Source organism: Alnus glutinosa, chromosome 12, assembly GCF_958979055.1.
Source record: "Alnus glutinosa chromosome 12, dhAlnGlut1.1, whole genome shotgun sequence".
Lineage (NCBI taxonomy): Eukaryota > Viridiplantae > Streptophyta > Magnoliopsida > Fagales > Betulaceae > Alnus > Alnus glutinosa.
Window position 1 is genome coordinate 12,279,697 of NC_084897.1, and position 24,379 is coordinate 12,304,075.

Genomic DNA, 24,379 nt, shown 5'->3' on the forward strand with positions numbered 1-24,379 from the left:
CCGTATAAGTGAAAGTGTGAGTTCACTACCTCAATAAGAAGTGCCGAGACCTCAGTAGTATAAAACTCACTAAGTATACAATTTACACAACATAAATGCATGCAAGGTTCAACAGCGTTATTCACAAATCATTAAGTTCACACAACAACATATCATCAAGTACAAGTCACGTTGTTCATCAATCACTTATATATTATCATGGTTTATATTAACAATATTCCACGCATGCCATAAGCAATACTCTGCATTTTTTACCAACTCCTCAGCTAGGGGCTACAACCCTAGGCTTACACATAGAACCCGAAAATACCAACTCACCTGTGCTAAAGCTACGATTTTAGGCTTACCATAACACCGCCCGTAAAGCCACGTACCCGCAGGGCACACAACCCACAAGTGCTAGAGCCGCATACCCTAGACCTACCTTTTACAACACCGCCCGTAAAGCCACGTACCCACAGGGTAACAAATACACATGCTAGAGCCACATACCCTAAACTTACCTTTTACAATACCTCCCGTAAAGCCAGATACCCGTAAGGCAAACAAATACTCAAGTGCTAGAGCCACATACCCTAGACTTACCTTTTAAAACACTGCCCGCAAAGCCATATACCCACAGGGCAAACAAATACACGAGTGCTAGAGCCACATACCTGATAAGTCTTGAATTGTTCGATTCAAGACCCCTTAATTTACATTTGTTAGACCTAGTTCGTAATGTATATATAACGTTTTGTTGTAGTTTTGTTTTTTGTCTTATTTTCAGGTCTTAGTTGAAATCTAGTTCAAAACACTTGAATTAGACTTGGAAATACATCATGGGTATTTTAGTCATTTCCAGAGTGCGAGATTGTTCCTGTTAGTTGAAGAATTGGCTAAGGTAATTCAATCGATCGACTTTATAATCGATCGATCAAAGTTCATCAGTCGAAGAAAAGTCGATCGAGCGAAACTCGGTCGATCGAGCCAGGACAAGCCCGATTGCGATCTAGCGAAATGCGATCGATCAACTTTATAATCGATTGATCAATTTCTCCGTCTTCCAGAAAATCAGATATTTCCAGATCTTTTGAATTCTTTATGTAATTCAAATCATAAGTTGGATTTTGTGGACAAAAATGGACGCCGACCAGCTCTGTTTGTGCGGCTAGAATTAATTCTTGATGGTCTTTTGTAAATCCAATTCTCTATATATATGAGATTAGGGATTTAGGTTTAGACATGCATCTTTTGGGGATTTCGGATTTGTTCAGGTGTATCAACTTAATTTTCTTGCTTTTAAGTTTCTTTGATGCAACTCTCTGGACCTAAATCCAGAAAGCTTGTTCCCTTTGTATTTTCTTCTTTGTTCTTCAATTTTCTAGCTTAGTTTGCTTTTCTTTTTCTTCTTTTTCTTGTATCCGAATTTTAGAAGTTAAATATAGTTGTTGTTCTTCATTTCCTTTACTGTTTTCATTAATTTTCATGCTTAGATTAGATTCAATTATATCTAGCTAATTTAGTTCTTAGGGTTTGATTCAAATCCTTTCCAAAAACCATGAGGTGTTCTTGATGTTCTTGAGATTTTCTTAATATGTTTGATGATTGTGTAAGGCTAGAGGATTGCAAAACCCATGCTAAAAGGTTTTGTTTTCAATATTTCAATCCATTTATTCATGAAAAAGAGGTATGCTTGTCTATGAGTTTTCTTAGATTCATGAGTAAAATCAACATTTTTGAAAGAGAATGATATCTTGTGCAATGATGCTTTTTGACATAATGTGTGTTTTCTCATTAGAGTCACCTTATAAGGTATACTAGGGAATACCGGTCGTTTCACACCTTTGGTAGTTTAAACCGTTTTTCAATTATAGTGTAACTTTTACGTGATGCATTCCGTGTGAAACTAGATACCTTATCATTGTGGCCTAACTAGGGTTTTCATATATTGTGTATGCTTATTATGATGTGTTGTAGAGTAGTAAGCTAGGGAGCATTAATCACTCCACACCTTTCGTAGTGTAAACGTTTTTCAATTATAGACTAATCTTTACATAGAGTTGATTAATGTAAAACTAGGTGCTTTATAACTACGTCTTAACGAAAGTGTTTTCATGTCGAGGTCGTCGTAATGGTTGACGCCCATTACGCGCTCATATCATGCATGTTAGGAAGATCCATATAGACTTTAAGCATTTTATCGGTTGAGGAGTGGACAAGATCAATACCCTAAGTTTTCTTTCAGTTGATTTCAATTTCCGCTTTTCTTTACTTTACTTGTTGTAGCTTCAATTCTACAACCTTTACTTTTATTTTTACTCTTAATTTCAGTTAGATACGTTCCTTTAAATATCCTATTACACAAAACAACCAATAATCTCTGTGGTTCGATCACCCTTACTGCAGTACAATTGATACATACTATTGCGAGTGGTAAACTTATCAATTTAAAATCCACGTAGTCGATTAGCGCACTACCAATACCCTAGACTTACCTTTTACAACACCGCCCGTAAAGCCACATACCCACAGGGCAAACAAATACACGAGTGTTAGAGCCACATACCCTAGACTTACCTTTTACAACACCGCCCGTAAAGCCACATACCCGCAGGGCAAACAAATACACGAGTGCTAGAGCTACATACTCTAGACTTACCTTGTATACAAGTACTCATAACAATCAATATCACAAGACTCATGTTCAAGTGCCAACAACCACAACTCAATCACATTATTCTCATTCATCAACCTTTCAGCCCATACCACAATACCACCATATATATATATATCCAACATCATGTTATTCATTCCCTAATAATTTCCCACATATCAATTTCAATCCAATATATCACAACTCAATCACAAATGATTTTTTTATCAATAATTCCATAATCATATAAAACCAAGATTCATCAACATCCATTTATCCATAGAATTTACAATTCAATATAACACAACTCAATCAAAAATAATTTTTATCAACAAATTCCATAATCATAGAAAACCAAGATTCATCAACATCCATTTATCCATATAATTTACAATTCAATATAACACAACTCAATCACAAATAATTTTTATCAACAATTCCATAATCATATACAACCAAGTACTAAAAATGTAAATCTACGTTCTTAGGATCCCTTAGTGAATAGAATACTCACCTTAGGCCGTTCACACACCAATTCCAACGACTCTAAGTTCAACTCGCAAAGCGCCACTAAAACACAATATAATGCACTAATTTAGCTTCTTTTTTATTAATTGCACTAAGTAGCACTTTGAATCACTCAAAGATTATGTCATAAATTACCCATAAGATTCTAGGGTTTATAAACACATACCCATAACTTAAAAATGCTAATCTAACCGCAATAATATTAACCCATGGGTATTCACTTAGGGTTAATCACATAAAACACTACTTAAATAATTATACCCAAGAGTTAGAGTTAAAGAAACCTTACCCAAAGTTCACCAAACCAAAATCCAAGGTTTGGGTTGCCTCAAGCAACCTCCTAGTAGCCAAATACCTAAAGAACAATAGGATTAAGCTCACATTTTATGAGATTTTACCCAAAAATCTAAAAATATAAATTTAGTAATTTTCCTAAAAACAATCGGTCAAAACGTAGATCCACACGTGTAGATCACATTTCTGAAGTTAGCTTTGAGATTGGAAGCTTATATCTCCTTAGATTTGAAAAACCCTTAGAAAAGACTTTCCTCCTCTCTTCTCTCTTTTTTTTTTTTTTTTTTTTTTTTTTTTTTTTTTTTTCTCTCTCTTCTATTACTGAGAAAGGCTCTAGGCCCTTCTCTTTTCCTTTTCTTCTTCTTTAAGGTGAGGCGCACTGGCGCCTCACCTTCTTTTTATTTTTTATTTTTTATATATATGTTTTTTACTTTTGAGAAGCGCCGCATGGCCCTTCTCTTTTCTTTTATGGGGTGCAGGTGTGCGCTCCACCTACTTCTTATTTTTTTCTTTTTCTTTTTTTCTTTTATTTATATTATATTTTATTTCATTTATTTATTTTTCTTTTTCTATTTCTTTATTTTCTATTTTATATTTTCTTTGCATTTTAATAACTTTAAATTAACTTCTATCAATTATTTACCTAAATTTTGTATTTTAATTACTACAAAATATCTCAGACGTTACATCCCTCCCTCCTTATAAAAATTTTGTCCTCGAAATTTGAACGTAAAGACACCTAACACATGTAATCTAACATTTTTAATTCAAAGATTAACATGGAGATGATATGAATCCGACGTTCATACCTAAGTTTACTCAAATAGGTGGGGATATTTCTCTTGCATCTGCTGTTTGAGCTCCCATGAGGGTTCCTCAACTCCGTGATTCCGCCATAGAACTTTCACAAGTGGGATGGTTTTGGTTCTCAGTCGTTGCTCTTTGCAATCCAACACTTGCACAGGCATCTTCTCGTATGTCAGGTTCGGCTGAATATCAAGGGGCTCATAGTTTATCACGTGCAACAGATCACGACCACACCTTCGTAGCTAAGAGACATGGAATGTAAAGCCCCGCTTTTGCAAAAAGCGTAGGTGGAAATTTTTGAATTCCACAAGACATTACTAACTTATCAGAGGTAATTATTGGCAACGGAATAAATATAATATAAATTGGAAATAGGTTGACACTTCAGAGCTACTACTAGGAATACCTCAAATATATATAAAATAAGTCAGTCAGCATAATTATATAGACAGCAGTACTAGTCATGCCACTCAGGGCTAAATAATTATACAAGCCAAAGTATATATATATAACTGGGGAATTATAAATATTGTTTTAAGATAGGCTAATGGACTATAACAGGGTAGTCCCAAAACTTAGGCTTTCCAGCCTTACAAAACTGAACCAGGGACCATCTACGTGTCGAGATAGTCCTGATAATCCTCTTCTTCTTCATAGCCTGAACCATTACAAGTACCATACAAGGAGAAGAAAACAACATAAAGACTAAAGTAAGTCCACTGTTTCCAATAATAATATGAGAGCTGATTTATTTAGTAAATGCAACATAATGCAATGGCCAAATAATCACATGTATATACAAAATATAATCCATGATCGCGAGTCATAGACATAAAGTGAACATAAATGTAACCATAAAGCAATGACAGTCTTAAATATAGAGTTTTGGGCATTTCCCTTGTTCCACTACTCTGTTGGCCTTGGCACGGTTAGCGTGTTATTTGAAACCTTGGTTTCCTCACTTAACTTTTAATCATAATCTTTGGGAGCCTTGGCTCCTGGAAACCTTGGTTTCCCTGGTGACCTTGGTACACTAGTTTTGTATTTATTATTCTTTTCAGGTATCTCCTCATTCACTGAGAACCTTGGAACTCATGTGAAGCCTCGCATACCCACCGTGGATCTTGATCCAACAGCTTGTTATTAGACAGGTTATTAGAAATAATAAAATATGCAAAATCACATGCGCAAACAAGTAAATAAAACAGTAAACATAATATTATAGGAAAATCAACCAGCTTCGTCCTCAGTAAGTATAGAGATACTTACTAGTTTCTGCTCCAAAAGTCTTTCTCTTTAACTGCATAATTCCAATCATATAGCAATACTAGATTAGTGAAATGATGCTACAAATATGTTTACTATATTTATCCTTAAAGTACCATTTTAACCGTTGTCCTAATACTTCCATTTTTGGTTCTCTTAATCAAGGTATTGAATGCCATCTTAGGTTATTGAATAATGAGACTAGAACATCCCTTTTTACTAGCCATTAACTCCACTAGTATGTTGATATATATATATATATATATATATATATATATATATACAACTCTTTCTCACACCCTGATGTAGTTAAAATAAGCATTAGCCATATACCATTTACACTTACCTACTAGTTCATACTTTAATATTCTGATTCATGCAGGGAATTCCAACACACACACACACACACACATATACACACCTTCCTTTTCATAAATCAGTACACCCATACTTCAACAGCTCACTTCCACAAAAGTATTAAAGCAAAGCTATTATCTTGCTTGTTTAAAGCTTCATGAGTGTAATTCTTTCAAGAGGAGAAATTACCCATGATTCTTAGGAACACATACTGAATTTTAGAGAGTAGAGAGGGAGATTTACTTACCAAGATTCGCACCCAACAGATTGGATGAAAGAAGGAGGTCCAACTTCAAAGCAAGGTGCTTGAAATGAGTTGGGAGCTGCTGGCTTTTGAGCTAGAATTTGAGAGAGGTTTCTGATGTTGGTTATTGGTGTTTTGTTGAGAAACAAGAGGGGATTTAGGGCTTTATTTCTAGCACTAGGTGCTGGCTTCCACAGAAGAATGAGAGAGATTTTTCCATGGGAGATTCAATACCAAAACAGTGAAGGGGAGGGGAGCTTACGTGAGTGGCATGGGGAGAGTTTAGGCTGATTTTTGGTATCCCATGCAAGCTATATATAATAGCCACGAAGGGCTGAGATCAATCCAGCACAAATCCTTCCAAGGGTCAGATCTTTGGCAGCAAGAGAGAGAAATATCCATGCAAGATCATCTAATATCCAAGATTAGATTTTCTTCCATATCTTGAGTCATGATTAGATTGTACCACCATATCTAGTTCAATTTCAACCAAACTAAGCTAACTTAGGCTAACTAAATAAGTTTCAATCATCTGGAACCGTCCATGAGCAATGGGTTTAAAATCAAAGGTAAAAATCACTTTTCTGCTGTTCACCCGTAAGCTGCGTCGCACTGGATAAAATCGCTCGATCGAAACTAAGTCGATCGATCGACATCGACCTATAATCGCTCGATCGACCAGAAAGTCGCTCGATCGACTTCGCTTTACTGATCCAACTTTCTACATGCATAACTACATAATTCTATTAGACTAAGAGCATTTCTTAAATCTTATATTTATGCACATAATTTGATAACTTAAGTGAGGTGTCTTTCTCGGGTATTACATCCCACCCTTCTTACAAAAATTTCGTCCTCGAAATTTGCAATCATAAAAGACAAAATAAAGTCTAATAACAGTCAAGAAATAATAATTTCTTTCTTGTTACCTAGTCATCTTCATCGTCAGTGAAGATGTCCATGGGTGGTGCCGCAGGAATCTCCTCTACCTGATCAAAAGGAACTTCCTCCTCCTCCAGCTGGTGTTCTTCTTCAAGGGCAACATTCTCCATCGGAATATCCCATCCCATCTCATGATGTATCTGAGCCATCCTATCAAGTATTATCTCGTTAAGAGCCTGATTATTAAAGTAAGTCTGCTGCAGCAACATGAACTCTCCTACAGGGTCGAACACACCCAAAGGAATAGGTCCTAAAGCAAATAATCCTGGGGCCGCTGGCTGCTCCAAAGGAATATCAGCAGGTGCCGGTAGATCCTCTAGAACATCAGGAGGTACTAATGGAAAACCAGGTGGCATAGGATTCCCTTCTGGATCCATGCCTGAAAGTCAAGACAAATATATAACACAAGTGTATGACATTTAAAAACACAGCAAGTATTTCAATCCAATACCGCAAAGAGTTTTCAAACCTCAAAACAAATGTGGATATTTGTTCCTCATTTCAAGTTCAAGTTCCCATGATGCTTCCTCAACTTCGTGGTTTCGCCATAGAACTTTAACTAAGGGAATAGTTTTGGTCCTTAGTCGTTGCTCTTTGCGATCAAGAATCTGAATTGGCAGTTCTTCGTAATTGAGATTGTCTCACACTTGTAAAGGTTCGATGTCTATGATATGGCGCGGATCATGAACATGTCTTCTCAAGGTTGAAACATGAAAGACGTCGTGGATTCCAGACAAAGCTGGCGGTAGTTCGACTTTGTATGCTACGGGGCCGATCACCTCTTTAACTTCAAAGGGTCCTACAAATCTCGGGCTCAACTTTCCCTTCTTGCCAAACCTCATTACTCCTTTCATCGGCGAGACCTTTAGGTAGACAAGGTCACCCACACTGAATTCCAATTGACGGCGGTGCTTGTCTGCATAGCTCTTTTGCCGGCTCTGGGCTGTCAGCATCCTTCTTCGAATAACAGAGATCTTATCCTTCATGTCTTGCATCATTTCCGGCCCGATGAGATATTTTTCACCCACTTCATCCCAATATAATGGGGATCTACATTTTCGCCCATAAAGTGCTTCATATGGTGCCATTCCGATAGTTGCCTGAAAACTATTGTTGTAGGCAAATTCGACTAAAGGCAAATATTTGATCCACTTACCTTTAAAATCCAGCACACACAATCTCAACATATCTTCCAAAATCTGAATAGTTCTCTCCGATTGTCCGTCAGTCTGAGGATGATAAGCAGTGCTAATGTTGAGTTTAGTTCCCAATGCGTCTTGCAAGCATTTCCAAAACCTGGAAGTAAATCGGGAATCTCTGTCGGATACAATAGAGACAGGCACTCCATGTAATCTGACGATGTTTCTAATGTACATTTCAGCTAACTTGGGTACCGGGTCGGTGATATGAAATGGAATGAAATGAGCACTTTTGGTAAGCCTATCGATTACAACCCATATGGAATCTTGGCCACCGGGTGCCTTCGGTAAGCCTACAACAAAATCCATGGCAATCTGATCCCACTTCCATTCCGGAATACTTAAAGGTTGAAGAGGTCCTGCAGGTCTTTGATGTTCAGCTTTCACTTGTTGGCATACATGACATTGGGCCACGTATTCAGCAATATCTCGCTTCATACCCTGCCACCAGAACTTCTTCTTCAAATCTTGATACATCTTGGTACTCCCTGGATGAATTGTATATCGCGTTTTGTGGGCTTCATCTAAGATATCTCTTCTCAGTTCCACGTCATTAGGTATGACAACCCTAGTGTCACCCATTCTCAACAAACCGTCATCCATGAGATAAAATCCAGAAGCGTTGCTATGATTAGCCTTCTTCACCAAACCTTGCACTTCAAGATCATTCTCCTGAGCCACTTTGATTCTTTCAAAAGTCAGAGGATGAATAACCAAAGTTGCTAAGACCGCTTGCTCCTCTGTAACGTTCAGTTGAATCACTTCTAAACGTTGAGCCAGTTGATCTGGGGTGGTGATAGAACATAAGATTCTACCGCACGACTTCCTGCTTAACGCATCTGCTACAACGTTTGCTTTCCTGGGATGGTACATGATATTGCAATCGTAATCTTTGATTAACTCAAGCCATCTTCGCTGCCTCATATTCAATTCCTTTTGCGTGAAAATGTATTTGAGACTCTTGTGGTCAGTGTAGATCTCTACCGTTTCTTGAAGTAGGTAATGTCTCCAAATCTTTAACGCATAAACGATGGCTGCAAGTTCTAAATCATGTACAGGATAATTTCTCTCGTGGTCCTTCAGTTGTCTTGACGCATAGGCGATCACCTTGCCTTACTGCATGAGCACGCAACCTAGGCCTTGAAGAGATGCATCGCTGAAGATAACGAATTTCTCCGACTCCTTGGGAAGGGTTAGGACAGGTGCAGATACTAGCCTTTGCTTCAGCTCTTGAAAGCATTCTTCACATTCATCGCTCCAGATGAAATGAGCATCCTTCTTCGTCAACGCAGTCAAAGGCCTTGAAAGCTTAGAAAAACCTTCAACAAATCTTCGGTAGTATCCCGCAAACCCTAGAAAACTTCGTATCTCATTTATATTTGATGGTCGCTCCCAATTGGTCACCGCTTCAATCTTTCTCGGGTCAACTGCTACTCCTTCTTCCGAAATTACATGACCTAGGAACGAGACTTCCTTCAGCCAAAACTCGCACTTCTTAAGCTTAGCAAAAAGCTTCTTCTCTCTCAAGATGCTCAGCACTGTTCTCAGTGCTCTTCGTGATCTTGGCTAGTGGCAGAATAAACTAAGATGTCATCTATGAACACCACCACAAACCGGTCAAGGTACTTGTGAAACACTCGATTCATTAAGTCCATGAATACAGAAGGTGCATTAGTCACTCCAAATGGCATGACTAGGAACTCGTAATGTCCGTAACGTGTACGTATCGCCGTCTTTGGAATGTCTGCTTCCTTTACCTTAAGCTGATGATACCCCGATCGAAGGTCGATCTTGGAGTATACCGTAGCTTCCTTCAATTGGTCAAAGAGATCGTCAATCCTTGGTAACGGATACTTGTTCTTGATTGTCACTCGGTTGAGTTCGCGATAATCAATGCACATACGCAGGGATCCATCCTTCTTCCTTACAAACAGAACGGGTGCTCCCCATGGTGAGACGCTGGGGCGGATGAAACCCCGGTCTACTAAGTCTTCGAGTTGCTTCTTCAGCTCCTTCAACTCTGAGGGCGCCATACGGTATGGTGCTTTATGAATGGGTTGAGTCCCTGGCATCAGATCGATAGAGAACTCGATTTCTCGATCAGGTGGCAATCCGATCGAGATCTCGGCGAAAACGTCTGGATATTCGCGCACTACAGGTATATCTTCCAGCTTACGTTCTCCTTCCGACTCAGCCTTGACATAGGCCAAAAATGCTTGTGCACCACAGCTAATGCTTCGCCTTGCCTGAATTGCAGAAAGAAGGGGTGGAGTGGCTCGTACTCGAGATCCACAGAATTTGAATTCCTCTTCGCTTGGAGAGCGAAAGACAACTTCTTTCTTCCTACAGTCGATATTGGCATAGTGCTTCGACAACCAGTCCATTCCTAAAATTACGTCAAAACCTAACATCTGAAATACAGCTAGGTTTGCCGGTAGGACTCTATCTCCTAAGACGATAGGGCAATCTTCAATGGATTTCCTACAAGTAACTATATTCCCAGTAGGTGTGGATACAGTTATGCTTTGGTTCAAGGGTCGAGGAGTCATGCTACATAATTTAACGTATGTAGATGATATGAAGGAATGCGTTGCACCTGAATCAAAAAGGGTACTTGCTATTTTACCAAAAAGAGGGATGGTACCTGTCACCACATCTGTATCCTCTTCATCACCTTCGACTCCTTCTTCTCCTCCGGGCATAAGAGAATACACGCATGCCTGAGTTCCGCTTCCTTGAAATCTCGCTCCTCCCGCAGCATTCGTAGGGCAATCCTTCAGAAAATGCCCAGGCTTACCGCATCTAAAACATGTGGATGCTCCTTGCTTACAATCCCCTAGGTGCGTCCTTGCGCATTTGCTGCAGACGGCCTTCTGGTTCGAAAGATTCTTTCCCAGGGTAGGCTTAAAGCCACTTCCAACAGCTTGCCTTTTGATGGGGCGCGTCATCGGTTGTTTCGAACGTTTCTTCAATTCATATGTTGCGGCTGATTCCCGTATTCCTCTTTCAGCTAGGGACGCCACTTCTACCAATCTGGCGTATTCCTTTATTTCCAGACAAATCACCCTTTCTCTGATGCGAGGGTTAAGGCCATTCTCGAATCGTTCTGCTTTCGTTTCCTCGTCAGGGATAAGATTGGCTGCGAACCGAGCTAAACTCCATGAATTGAGCGGAATATTGCTCTACAGTCATGTCACCTTGGACTAAATTCTGGAATTCTATTGCTCGTAGTTGCCTCTGAGATCGAGGGAAAAACCGTCGATTGTACTCCTCCTTGAACATCTCCCAAGTAATTACTGTCCTTTCCCCAAGCAGCACCTTCCTTGCAGTCCACCATCTCTTAGCTTCGCCTGTCAACTGCAGTACAATGTACTGAACCTTCTGCTCATCTGTACAACCGAGGGTGGTGTACAGTACATGTATATCTGTGAGCCAAGCCTCTGCGACATTCTGCCCTTCTGTTCCTTCAGAAGTTCGGAAGTGATAGCTAGCAAAATCGCGTAATGAGCAACCCACGGGTTCGGCTCGTTCATTGGGTCGTGGAATTCGTGATATTACTTCAGCCAGTTGCCTAGTGGTGTCAGCTATAAGTTGCACTAAAGCTGGGTGTACGCCATCATTGAATGGTGGCGGTGGAGGAGGGGGTGGCAGATCCTCCTCACCATTTCCTTCAGGACGGGGAACACGATTAGAGTCATAGAGGGGACGGCGTCTAGGAGGCATGATTCTGTGTTTTAAAGGAACAGTTATTCCACATTTGTCGGACACAGACGTTCTTTAAACGAATGTAAAATGTTTAAAACCAAACAATAAACTAACAACCTAACTATTTAACAATCAGTTACTGATAAGAAATTTCATAAATAAATCATGCTATAAATAATTGTAACACTCAAAATTACTCGAATAAACAATGATTGTAAATCACAAGATTCTAAGTGCGCATGAACATCTATCTATTTTATTCTTATTCTAACTCATGATATTCAAATTAACATCTAGCATATACATATATATATACAAGCAAAAATACTTTTGTGTCCCTATAGCTCTGTGTGCCTAGGTCTTATACTAAGGTCAAACCTAAGGCCCTCAGAGCAAACCGCTCTGATACCAAAATGAAACGCCCCGCTTTTGTAAAAAGCGTAGGTGGAAATTTTTGAATTCCACAAGACATTACTAACTTATCAGAGGTAATTATTGGCAACGGAATAAATATAATATAAATTGGAAATAGGTTGACACTTCAGAGCTACTACTGGGAATACCTCAAATATATATAAAATAAGTCAGTCAGCATAATTATACAGACAGCAGTACTAGTCATGCCACTCAGGGCTAAATAATTATACAAGCCAAAGTATATATATATAACTGGGGAATTATAAATATTGTTTTAAGATAGGCTAATTGACTATAACAGGGTAGTCCCAAAACTTAGGCTTTCCAGCCTTACAAAACTGAACCAGGGACCATCTACGTGTCGGGATAGTCCTGATAATCCTCTTCTTCTTCATAGCCTGAACCATTACAAGTACCATACAAGGAGAAGAAAACAACATAAAGACTAAAGTAAGTCCACTGTTTCCAATAATAATATGAGAGCTGATTTATTTAGTAAATGCAACATAATGCAATGGCCAAATAATCACATGTATATACAAAATATAATCCATGATCGCGAGTCATAGACATAAAGTGAACATAAATGTAACCATAAAGCAATGACAGTCTTAAATATAGAGTTTTGGGCATTTCCCTTGTTCCACTACTCTGTTGGCCTTGGCACGGTTAGCGTGTTATTTGAAACCTTGGTTTCCTCACTTAACTTTTAATTATAATCTTTGGGAGCCTTGGCTCCTGGAAACCTTGGTTTCCCTGGTGACCTTGGTACACTAGTTTTGTATTTATTATTCTTTTCAGGTATCTCCTCATTCACTGAGAACCTTGGAACTCATGTGAAGCCTCGCATACCCACCGTGGATCTTGATCCAACAGCTTGTTATTAGACAGGTTATTAGAAATAATAAAATATGCAAAATCACAGGCGCAAACAAGTAAATAAAACAGTAAACATAATATTATAGGAAAATCAACCAGCTTCGTCCTCAGTAAGTATAGAGATACTTACTAGTTTCTGCTCCAAAAGTCTTTCTCTTTAACTGCATAATTCCAATCATATAGCAATACTAGGTTAGTGAAATGATGCTACAAATATGTTTACTATATTTATCCTTAAAGTACCATTTTAACCGTTGTCCTAATACTTCCGCTTTTGGTTCTCTTAATCAAGGTATTGAATGCCATCTTAGGTTATTGAATAATGAGACTAGAACATCCCTTTTTACTAGCCATTAACTCCACTAGTATGTTGATATATATATATATCTACACAACTCTTTCTCACACCCTGATGTAGTTAAAATAAGCATTAGCCATATACCATTTACACTTACCTACTAGTTCATACTTTAATATTCTGATTCATGCAGGGAATTCCAACACACACACACACACACACACACACACACACACATATACACACCTTCCTTTTCATAAATCAGTACACCCATACTTCAACAGCTCACTTCCACAAAAGTATTAAAGCAAAGCTATTATCTTGCTTGTTTAAAGCTTCATGAGTGTAATTCTTTCAAGAGGAGAAATTACCCATGATTCTTAGGAACACATACTGAATTTTAGAGAGTAGAGAGGGAGATTTACTTACCAAGATTCGCACCCAACAGATTGGATGAAAGAAGGAGGTCCAACTTCAAAGCAAGGTGCTTGAAATGAGTTGGGAGCTGCTGGCTTTTGAGCTAGAATTTGAGAGAGGTTTCTGATGTTGGTTATTGGTGTTTTGTTGAGAAACAAGAGGGGATTCAGGGCTTTATTTCTAGCACTAGGTGCTGGCTTCCACAGAAGAATGAGAGAGATTTTTCCATGGGAGATTCAATACCAAAACAGTGAAGGGGAGGGGAGCTTACGTGAGTGGCATGGGGAGAGTTTAGGCTGATTTTTGGTATCCCATGCAAGCTATATATAATAGCCACGAAGGGCTGAGATCAATCCAGCACAAATCCTTCCAAGGGTCAGATCTTTGGCAGCAAGAGAGAGAAATATCCATGCAAGATCATCTAATATCCAAGATTAGATTTTCTTCCATATCTTGAGTCATGATTAGATTGTACCACCATATCTAGTTCAATTTCAACCAAACTAAGCTAACTTAGGCTAACTAAATAAGTTTCAATCATCTGGAACCGTCCATGAGCAATGGGTTTAAAATCAAAGGTAAAAATCACTTTTCTGCTGTTCACCCGTAAGCTGCGTCGCACTGGATAAAATCGCTCAATCGAAACTAAGTCGATCGATCGACATCGACCTATAATCGCTCGATCGACCAGAAAGTCGCTCGATCGACTTCGCTTTACTGATCCAACTTTCTACATGCATAACTACATAATTCTATTAGACTAAGAGCATTTCTTAAATCTTATATTTATGCACATAATTTGATAACTTAAGTGAGGTGTCTTTCTCGGGTATTACATGGAATACGTAATGGACGCCCGACAAATTTGGAGGTATTTTGATCTTGTAAGCAAGTGGGCTCACATGTTTCAGCACTTGGAACGGTCCAACATATCTTGGACTAAGCTTTCCCTTGTTGCCAAATCGCCATACATTCCTCATTGGTGACACCTTGAGGTATACTAAGTTGCCAACCATGAACTCCAACTTGCGGCAATGCCTGCTCGCATAAATTTTCTGTCGGCTCTGGGCTGTGAGCATCCTCTTCCGAATGAGTGTAATCTTCTCCTTCATGTCTTGCACCATTTCAGGGCCTAGCAACTGTCTCTCACCTACATCATCCCAATACAACGGCAACCGATATTTTTGCCCATTCAAAGCTTCAAACGGCGCCATACCAATAGTAGCTTGAAAGCTGTTGTTGTAGGCAAATTCAACCAAGGGTAGATAGCGTATCCAATTTCCCTTGAAGTCCAACAAACATGACCTGAGCATAGCCTCGAGAGTTTGAATAGTTCTCTTGGATTAGCCATCAGTTTGTGGGTGGTAGGCGGTACTGAAGTTCAATTTAGTCCCCATCGCACTCTGCACTCTATCCCAAAACCTCAAAGTGAACCATGGGTCACGATCTGACACAATGGAGACAGGCACTCCATGTAGCTTCACTATTTCACGGACCTACAACTCAGCCAGCTTATCCAATCTGTCTGTAACTTTGATGGGGGAGGAAATGAGCACTCTTCGTCAATCTGTCAATAATCACCCATATAGCATCTTGCCCACTTGGTGCTTTTGGAAGACCAACAACGAAATCCATGGCGATTTGATCCCACTTTCACATAGGTACATCAAGTAGCTGAAGTTCCCCAGCTGGTCTTTGATGTTTAGCTTTCACAAGCTGGCAATATCCCTTGATGAGTGCTAAAAAGTGTTTATTTGGACCCCTTAATTTACATTAGTTAAACCTTTAGCTTTGTTATTTTCTGATATTTTTGGTTAGTTTTTGTGTATTAGTGTTTTGTAGGTCATTGAGAAAAAATAGTGGTTTTTAAGTAAAATTGCAAAGAAGTGGAAAAATCGTCTCAGTTTGGCCCACTTTCAAATTTGGAGAGAAAACGCATATATATATATATATATATATATAAGACAAAAGGTGAAGGTTTTTTTTAGAGATATTAAAATCTAGGTGGAGAGCTTCTTTAGAGATATTGGCAGCAAGTCAATAAATGCATGGGCAGCACCAAATATCTTTGACCAAACAGACAATTCTCTCCATCACATGAATGTGCAAGACCTGCAATGAGAGGCATATATATATATATATATATATATAAGACAAAAGGTGAAGGTTTTTTTTTAGAGATATTAAAATCTAGGTGGAGAGCTTCTTTAGAGATATTGGCAGCAAGTCAATAAATGCATGGGCAGCACCAAATATCTTTGACCAAACAGACAATTCTCTCCATCACGTGAATGTGCAAGACCTGCAATGAGAGGCATGCGCCGTGGAGCACTTGATGCAATAATAAGACAAGTTGCGTGGCACCTTTTGAAGAGCAGATTTTTGAGTTTCTTTTTTGACTCTTTCCATAATTCACGGCACCAGAACAACATGAGACACTGCGCAAGGGGGACCAAAAGAAACATGAGAACTGGCTGGCTCTTCCCAAAAATGGCGGACAGCAAGCATGAATGAAAAAGAAGACCGGCTTCTAGCTCTTTTACGTGAAGACATGTCATGCGGCCAGGATTGAATACATCTCTCTCCAGTTTTAAGAAGGACCGGACATTCACGTGATCCTTTCCACACCAAGGCACGATTTTCTCGAGGAAAGGGCATCACAAGACTTGATGATAGTCTGCCCTGAAGACCTGCAGTTTCAGTAGGATTTTCGGAAATTAGAAAAAGACTCAACAGCATGAATTTCGGAAATCACAAGTGGTGCCATTTTTTTAGGTTTGTTCAAAACCCAACAGGAGTGAAATAAAATGGGAGACTTGTGATATATTTGGGGAGCCCTTTTCTTTTGTAAAAACCGGAAGGAGGCACTACAGAGATGTGAGGGTGGGGAACTGGGTGCAACCCCTGTCCTGCTGTTCACGCACCAAGTGACGATTTTTCTTCTTGCATTTTCTTCTTTGTAAGTCTTTTAATTTTTATGCTTTTAATTCAAGGTTTTAGGTTTTATTTTTTTTATCGTGTAGCTAAACTTTCAACTAGGGTTGAGGATGAAACCTCACCATTGAAGAGAAACTATGTTTTTATGTTTATTTATGCTATTTGAGTTTATGGGTTTTGATTTCTTATTGTTCTACTTCAGTTATTGAGATTATTCTTGGAAATCTCTTGTGACTTCTGGATACATGTGATGATTTGAGATAGTTTCATTAAATTGATGGCTTGGGTTTTTATTTATCAAAATGTTGGATATTCGGTGTGTTTCATTCTACGGATACATTTGATGATTTAGTAAAAACTAGATATCTTTTGTGATTTGTGCAAGAATGGATTCATTGAATGATTTAAATGATTTAAATGATTTTTGAAGCAAAGTAGAACAAACATAAGATTTGTATGTTGAGAACTTCAAATGGTGTAGATGAGCATGAGAATATGTAGCTATGATTTAGTGGGTGTGGATTCCAAAACCTTAGAACCCTTTATTTTTATTATATTTGTTTATGTTTTCTTTTGTTAAAAATCACTAAATTTGGAACTAGGTTAAAATAGGATTAGTTTGAATAGAGATTAATTTTCGCAACACAATTCCCTGTGGGATTGACCTCGCACTTGCATAACACTATATTGCAAACGATTCGTGCACTTGCGAGTTAAATAAATTTGCATAACAAGTTTTTGGCGCCGTTGCCGGGGATCGAACCCGGGTCACCCGCGTGACAGGCGGGAATACTTACCACTATACACCACCAAAACTTATTCTTCAGGTCTTGATACATCTTGTTATTGCCTGGGTGAACAGTGTACCATGTCTGATGAGCCTCATCAAGAATGTCTCAACTTAACTCCGCATCATTAGGAATGACTGTTCTTCCATTACCAGTCTTCAATATCCCATCCTCAGCCAAGTAGTACCCAGATGCTTCACTATGTCTGGCCCCATCAATAGTGCCCTGCAATTCAAGATCATTCTCTTGCACCTTTCTAATTCTGTCATTACATAAGAGCTGAATCACGAGTGCCACCATAACCGGAGGTCCACGGTCATTACCTCACTAATTCATATAATGGCAAACTACTGCGACATCTGTTCTATAAGCTCCTCAGGCTCGACCTCACCACCACAAGACTTCCTACTTAGAGCATCAACCACCACATTAGCTTTAGCCGGATGGCAGAACATCTTGCTATCATAGTCCTTCAATACCTCCAGCCATTTGCGCTGCCTCATGTTCAAGTCTCTTTGTGTGAAAATATATGTAGGGCTTTGATGATCAGTGTGAATTTCACACTTCTCACCATAGAGGTAATGTCTCCAAAACTTCAAAGCATACACAACTGCTGCCAACTCCAGGTCATGAGTAGGGTAGTTCTTCTCATGTTCTTTCAACTGTTTAGAGGCATAGGCCACAACCCGGCCTTGTTGCATAAGAATGCATCCCAACCCTTTCTTTGACGCATCTATGTAAACAACGTATCCCACAGATTCCATGCGTAGTGTAAGTACAGGTGCGATCACAAGTCTTCACTTCAACTCTTGGAAACTCTCTTCACACTCTACACTCCATATGAACGGGGAATTCTTCTTTGTAAGAGCGGTGAGTGGCCCTAACAGTGAGGAGAATTTCTCAATGAATCTTCTATAATACCCAACTAGCCCAAGAAACTACAGATCTCCCGAACATTTGTCGGTCTTTCCCATTCAACCAAACACTTCTTCAAGCCAGAACTCGTACTTCTTCAGTTTGGCAAACAGCTTCTTTTCTCTCAGCTTTTCCATCACTGTCCTCAGATGTTCTTCATGCTCGACACGATCAGCCAAATAAACTAAGATATCATCTATAAATACCACCACAAAAGAGTCCAAGTACCCATGGAATACTTGGGTCATCAAGTCCATAAACACAGATGGAGCATTACCAAGAACTCATAATGACCATACCTTGTTCCGATTGCTGTTTTTGGTACATCTTCTTCTCGCACTTTCAACTTGTGGTACCCCGAAAGGTCTATCTTCGAAAATACCGAAGCTCCCTTGAGTTGGTCAAACAAATAAATCATCGATCCTGGGTAGGGGATACTTGTTCTTGTACACAAAAGGGACTATCCAAGTCCGACAATACTACGACTCAAGAGACATGCCTAGTCGTAGTACTCCACATAGTGTGCAACAGAGTAATCCTCCGCATCATCAATACCTGCATCAAAAGAAGCTCCGTCTATACTGTTGTGGTGGTAGCCACATCCGTATAGGTGAAAGTGTGAGTTCACCGCCTTAATAAGAAGTGCCGAGACCTCAGTAGTATAAAAACTCACTAAGTATACAATTTACACAACATAAATGCATGCAGGGTTCAACACCATTATTCACAAATTATTAAGTTCACACAACAACACATCATTAAGTACAAGTCACACTGTTCATCAATCACTTATATATTATCACAGTTTCTATTAACAATATTCCACGCATGCCATAAGCAATACTCTGCATTTTTTACCAACTCTGCAGCTAGGGGCTACGACCTTAGGCTTACGCATAGAACCCGAAAATACCAACTCACCTGTGCTTGAGTTACGATTTTAGGCTTACCATAACACCGCCCGTACAGCCATATACCAGTAAGGTGCACAACCCACAAGTGCTAGAGCCACATACCCTAGACTTACCTTTTACAACACTACATGTAAAGCCACGTACCCGCAGGGCAACAAATACACGAGTGCTAGAGCCACATACCCTAGACTTACCTTTTACAACACCGCCCGTAAAGCCATATACCCACAGGGCAAACAAATACACGAGTGCTAAAGCCACATATCCTAGACTTACCTTTTTCAAAACTGCTCACAAAGCCACATACACACAGGGCAAATAAATACACGAGTGCTAGAGCCACATACCTAGACTTACCTTTTACAACACTCCCCGTAAAGCCACATACCAGCAGGGCAAACAAATACACGAGTACTAGAGCCACATGCCCTAGACTTACCTTTTACAACACCATCCGTAAAGCCACATACCCGTAGGGCAAACAAATACACGAGTGCTAGAGCCACATACTTTAGACTTACCTTGTATACACGTACTCATAACAATCATTATCACAAGACTCATGTTCAAGTGCCAACAACCACAACTCAATCACATTATTCTCATTCATCCACCTTTCAGCCCATACCACAATACCACCATATATATATATATATATATATATATATATCTAACATCATGTTATTCATTCCCTAATAATTTCCCAAATATCAATTTCAATCCAATATATCAACTCAATCACAAATGATTTTTTTATCAACAATTCCATAATCATGTAAAACCAAGATTCATCAACATCCATTTACCCATACAATTTACAATTCAATATAACACAACTCAATCACAAATAATTTTTATCAACAATTACATAATCATATAAAACTAAGATTCATCAACATCCATTTATCCATACAATTTACAATTCAATATAACACAACTCAATCACAAATAATTTTTATCAACAATTCCATAATCATATACAACCAAGTACTAAAAATGTAAATCTACGTTCTTAGGATCCCTTAGTGAGTAGAATACTCACCTTAGGCTGTCGCACACCAATTCCAACGACTCTAAGTTCAACTTGCGAAGTGCTTCTAAAACACAATATAATGCACTAATTTAGCTTCATTTTTATTAATTGCACTAAGTAGCACTTTGAATGACTCAAAGGCTATGTCAAAAATTACCCATAAGATTCTAGGGTTTATAAACACATACCCATAATTTAAAAATGCTAATATAACTGCAATAATATTAACTCATGGGTATTCACTTAGGGTTAATCACATAAAACACTACTTAAATAATTATACCCAAAAGTTAGGTTTAGAGAAACCTTACCCAAAGTTCACCAAACCAAAATCCAAGGTTTGGGTAGCCTCAAGCAACCTCCTAGTAGCCAAATACCTAAAGAGAGATTTTACCCAAAAATTCAAAAATATAAATTTAGTAATTTACCTCAAAACAATCGGTCAAAACGTAGATCCACACGTGTAGATCACGTTTCCGAAATTAGATTTGAGATTGGAAGCTTAGATCTCCGTAGATTTGAAAAACCCTTAGAAAAAACTTTCCTCCTCACTTCTCTCTTTCTTTCTCTTTTTTTTTTTTTTTTTTTTTTTTTTTTCTCTCTTATTACTGAGAAGGGCGCTAGGCCCTTCTCTTTTCCTTTTTTCTTCTTTAAAGTGAGGCGCACTGGCCCCTCACCTTCTTTTTATTTTTTATTTTTTCATATATATATATTTTTTCTTTTGAGAAGCGTCGCATGGCCCTTCTCTTTTCTTTTGTGGGGCGCAGGTGTATGCCCCACCTACTTGTTTTTTTTCTTTTTTCTTTTTTTAATTTTATTTATATTTTATTTTATTTCATTTATTTATTTTCCTTTTTCTATTTCTTTATTTTCTATTTTATATTTTCTTTGCATTTTAATAACATTAAATTAACTTCTATCAATTATTTACCTAGATTTTGTATTTTAATTACTACAAAATATCTTGGACGTTACACTATTTGACTTCTAATTATTTTCTATCATGTCTATCAATGTTGATTTGATGGAAAAAGGTGAACTCCAAAGGATGTGTGTCAAATTGTTCAATCAATTTGAAGATTTTAAAAATTCTAGCATTAATCATCTACAAAGACTTCAAAATTTTAAAATAGAGAAAGATGTTCTTATTGAAAAAATTTAGTCTTTGGAAGATGCTCTAATGAAGTCAAAACTTCCTTTGGAAAAACCTTTCGATTCTAGTTTCAGTATTGATAGTGTTGCCTCTTCTTCACATGCTATGCCTGCATATAAAACTATGTTTGTTAAACATAGCATGTTTAAACATCATACTCATTCTACTTGTGAGGACAAGGGGAAAAGTACTAAAGGGACTAGGCATAAAAATTTGAATTCTATCCCCACTTGTTACCACTGTGGCGTTAGTGGTCATATCTGCCCTAATTGCTTTCAGATACGTTCTCAGAAACCTTGAGATAAACTGCATGTGCCTAGGAAAGATGAACCTGGTATTGAGAACCAAGTCAAGACTTTGAGTGATCAGGTCAAACTCATTAGTGAAAAAGCTAGGAAGCCTTACCCCTAATGAGAAGAAATCTATCTTGCTTAATAAAAAGAAGAATACCACTAATAAACAGGTCTGGATTAAGAAAGAAGACAACTTGTGTTTGGTTGCCCATACTGCCTTGAAAATACTTGATACTTGCCTGTGGTATTTGGATAGTGGATGCTCTAAACCTATGACAGGTGACAAGACACTTCTAAAGGATGTTCAGATGGGCAGAGGAGGAAGAATCACCTATGGAGATGGAAGTCAGTCCAAGGTCATTGGAAAATGGCTTATTGATATTCCAAGGTCTCAAGAAGCCTTATCTTATATGTATAAGGACTCAAGGCAAATCTCCTCAGCATCAATCAATTTTGTGACAACGACTTAGTTGTTCAATTCTCCAAGAAGGAATGCAATATCTTTGACAGGAGTGGGAAGTGGCTAATGGGAGGAGAAAGAACTGTTGACAACTGCTATGACCTCCTAGGCCTCACTTCAAACCCTTAGATAATCTGCAAGAAGGCAAACATTGATGAGAGTTAGTTATGGCATCAAAGGCTGGGACACTTAAACTTCACAGATATGCTCAAGATTGCCAACAAGGAGATTGCCAAAGATCTACCCAAGATGGAGAAAAATAGGAAAGGAGTTTATGGTCCATGCCAGCTGGGAAAGCAGACTCGAGTAGCTCACAAGAAAACTTCAGGCATTCTCACTTCTAGAAACTTAGAATTATTGCATATGGATCTCATGGGTCCTACTAGAACTGCTAGTCTAGGTGGAAGAAAGTACATATTTGTGGTTGTGGATGACTATTCCCGGTTCACATGGGCTCTTCTTCTCCAAGAAAAGTCTGATGCTTTTGATGCAGCTCAACAATTATTCAATAAAATTCAGATTGAGCAAAACTGCCCCATAATGAGAATCCGTAGTGATCATGGAAGAGAATTTGAGAATGGTAGATTTGAAGAACTCTGCCACTCACATGGCATTCAACAAGAGTTTTCATCCCCCATTACTCCTCAACAGAATGGGGTTGTAAAGCAGAAAAATAGGGTTATTCAAGAGATGGCTCAAGTAATGATCCATTCAAAGAATCTAGCTCAACACTTTTGGGGAGAAGCTGTCAACACTGCTTGCCACATCATCAATAGAGTCTACCTGAGGCCAAAAACCAACAAGACTCCTTATTAGATATGGCGAGGAAAGAAGCCCATGGTCAAGTACTTCCGGATCTTTGAAAGTAAATGTTATATTCTTTGAGATAGAGAAAATCTAGGAAAATTTGATCCCAAAAGTAATGAAGGAATATTCTTGGGATACTCCACCAAAAGTTGTGCTTACAGGGTTTTTAACAAAAGAACATAAACTATGATGGAGTCAATCAATGTGGTAATTGATGATGAAGAAGTTGGGTCATCTAGCAAAGGGGAGGAAATTCAGTCCATTTTGGAAGAGCAGCCTACTTCTTCAGCCGAACTGGTCAAGTCATCTTCCTTAACCTAAGAAACACCTGTCATTCCTTCAATAACTGATTCTTTTCTAGATCCTCCAGAAATTGTGACTTCTAGGAATACTACTAATGCATCTGAAGATGAGGATGATTCCACGAATCCTTCTAAAAGGTCATGGGTTAAGCTTAATCATCCCTCCCAGCAGCTAATTAGGAATCTTGAAGAAGGGTGTCGGGTGAGAAACAGAGTGATCCAGCCATCAAATAAAGTGACCAATCAAGTAACATACAGCTGTTATCTTGCACAGACTGAGCCGAAGAAGGTTGATGAAGCTCTACAAGATGAGAGTTAGATCCCTGCCATGAATGAAGAATTACATTAGTTTACCAGAAACGATGTATGGACTCTTGTTCCCAAGCCTTCTAATCACAATGTCATTGGCACCAAGTGGATCTTCAAGAACATATCAGATGAGCATGGTACAGTGATCAGAAACAAGGCTTGTGATTAAAAGGCTTGGGAAGCATGGTACAGTGCACAGAGTGATCACCAAACCTCTCGATGGAAGCAGGTTTGAGTCTCTTAGAAAAGCCATTGGTGTTTGTGACATGTCCTAGACATGTCTCTTCATGCTAGGGTTAGACTTCTTCCTTAGTCTTTTCCTTTGAAAGCATGACGTGTTTGTTTTTAATAAAAAATAAATAAATAAAAATTGGGGGGGCGGGGGGGGTGGGTAAGGCTGTAGGTTGTTCCTTTTAAGTTTTTCAGCTATCTCATTTTTTTTAATCTGATGTCTCAGTTCATTGTTCTTTGATAGATTAT

General features: G+C 38.6%; 1 protein-coding gene across 1 annotated transcript; it reads right to left on the minus strand.

Annotated features, from left to right (window-relative positions):
* Positions 1–10,424: 10,424 nt before the first annotated feature.
* LOC133852558 (uncharacterized) lies at positions 10,425–11,995 on the minus strand. The gene is made up of 3 exons (XM_062289330.1): positions 11,470–11,995; positions 10,705–11,423; positions 10,425–10,658 (listed from the first exon to the last, which is right to left on the minus strand). Exons 1-3 carry the CDS (start codon positions 11,993–11,995, stop codon positions 10,425–10,427), a joined length of 1,479 nt encoding a protein of 492 aa, XP_062145314.1.
* Between the last annotated feature and the right edge of the window lie 12,384 nt (positions 11,996–24,379).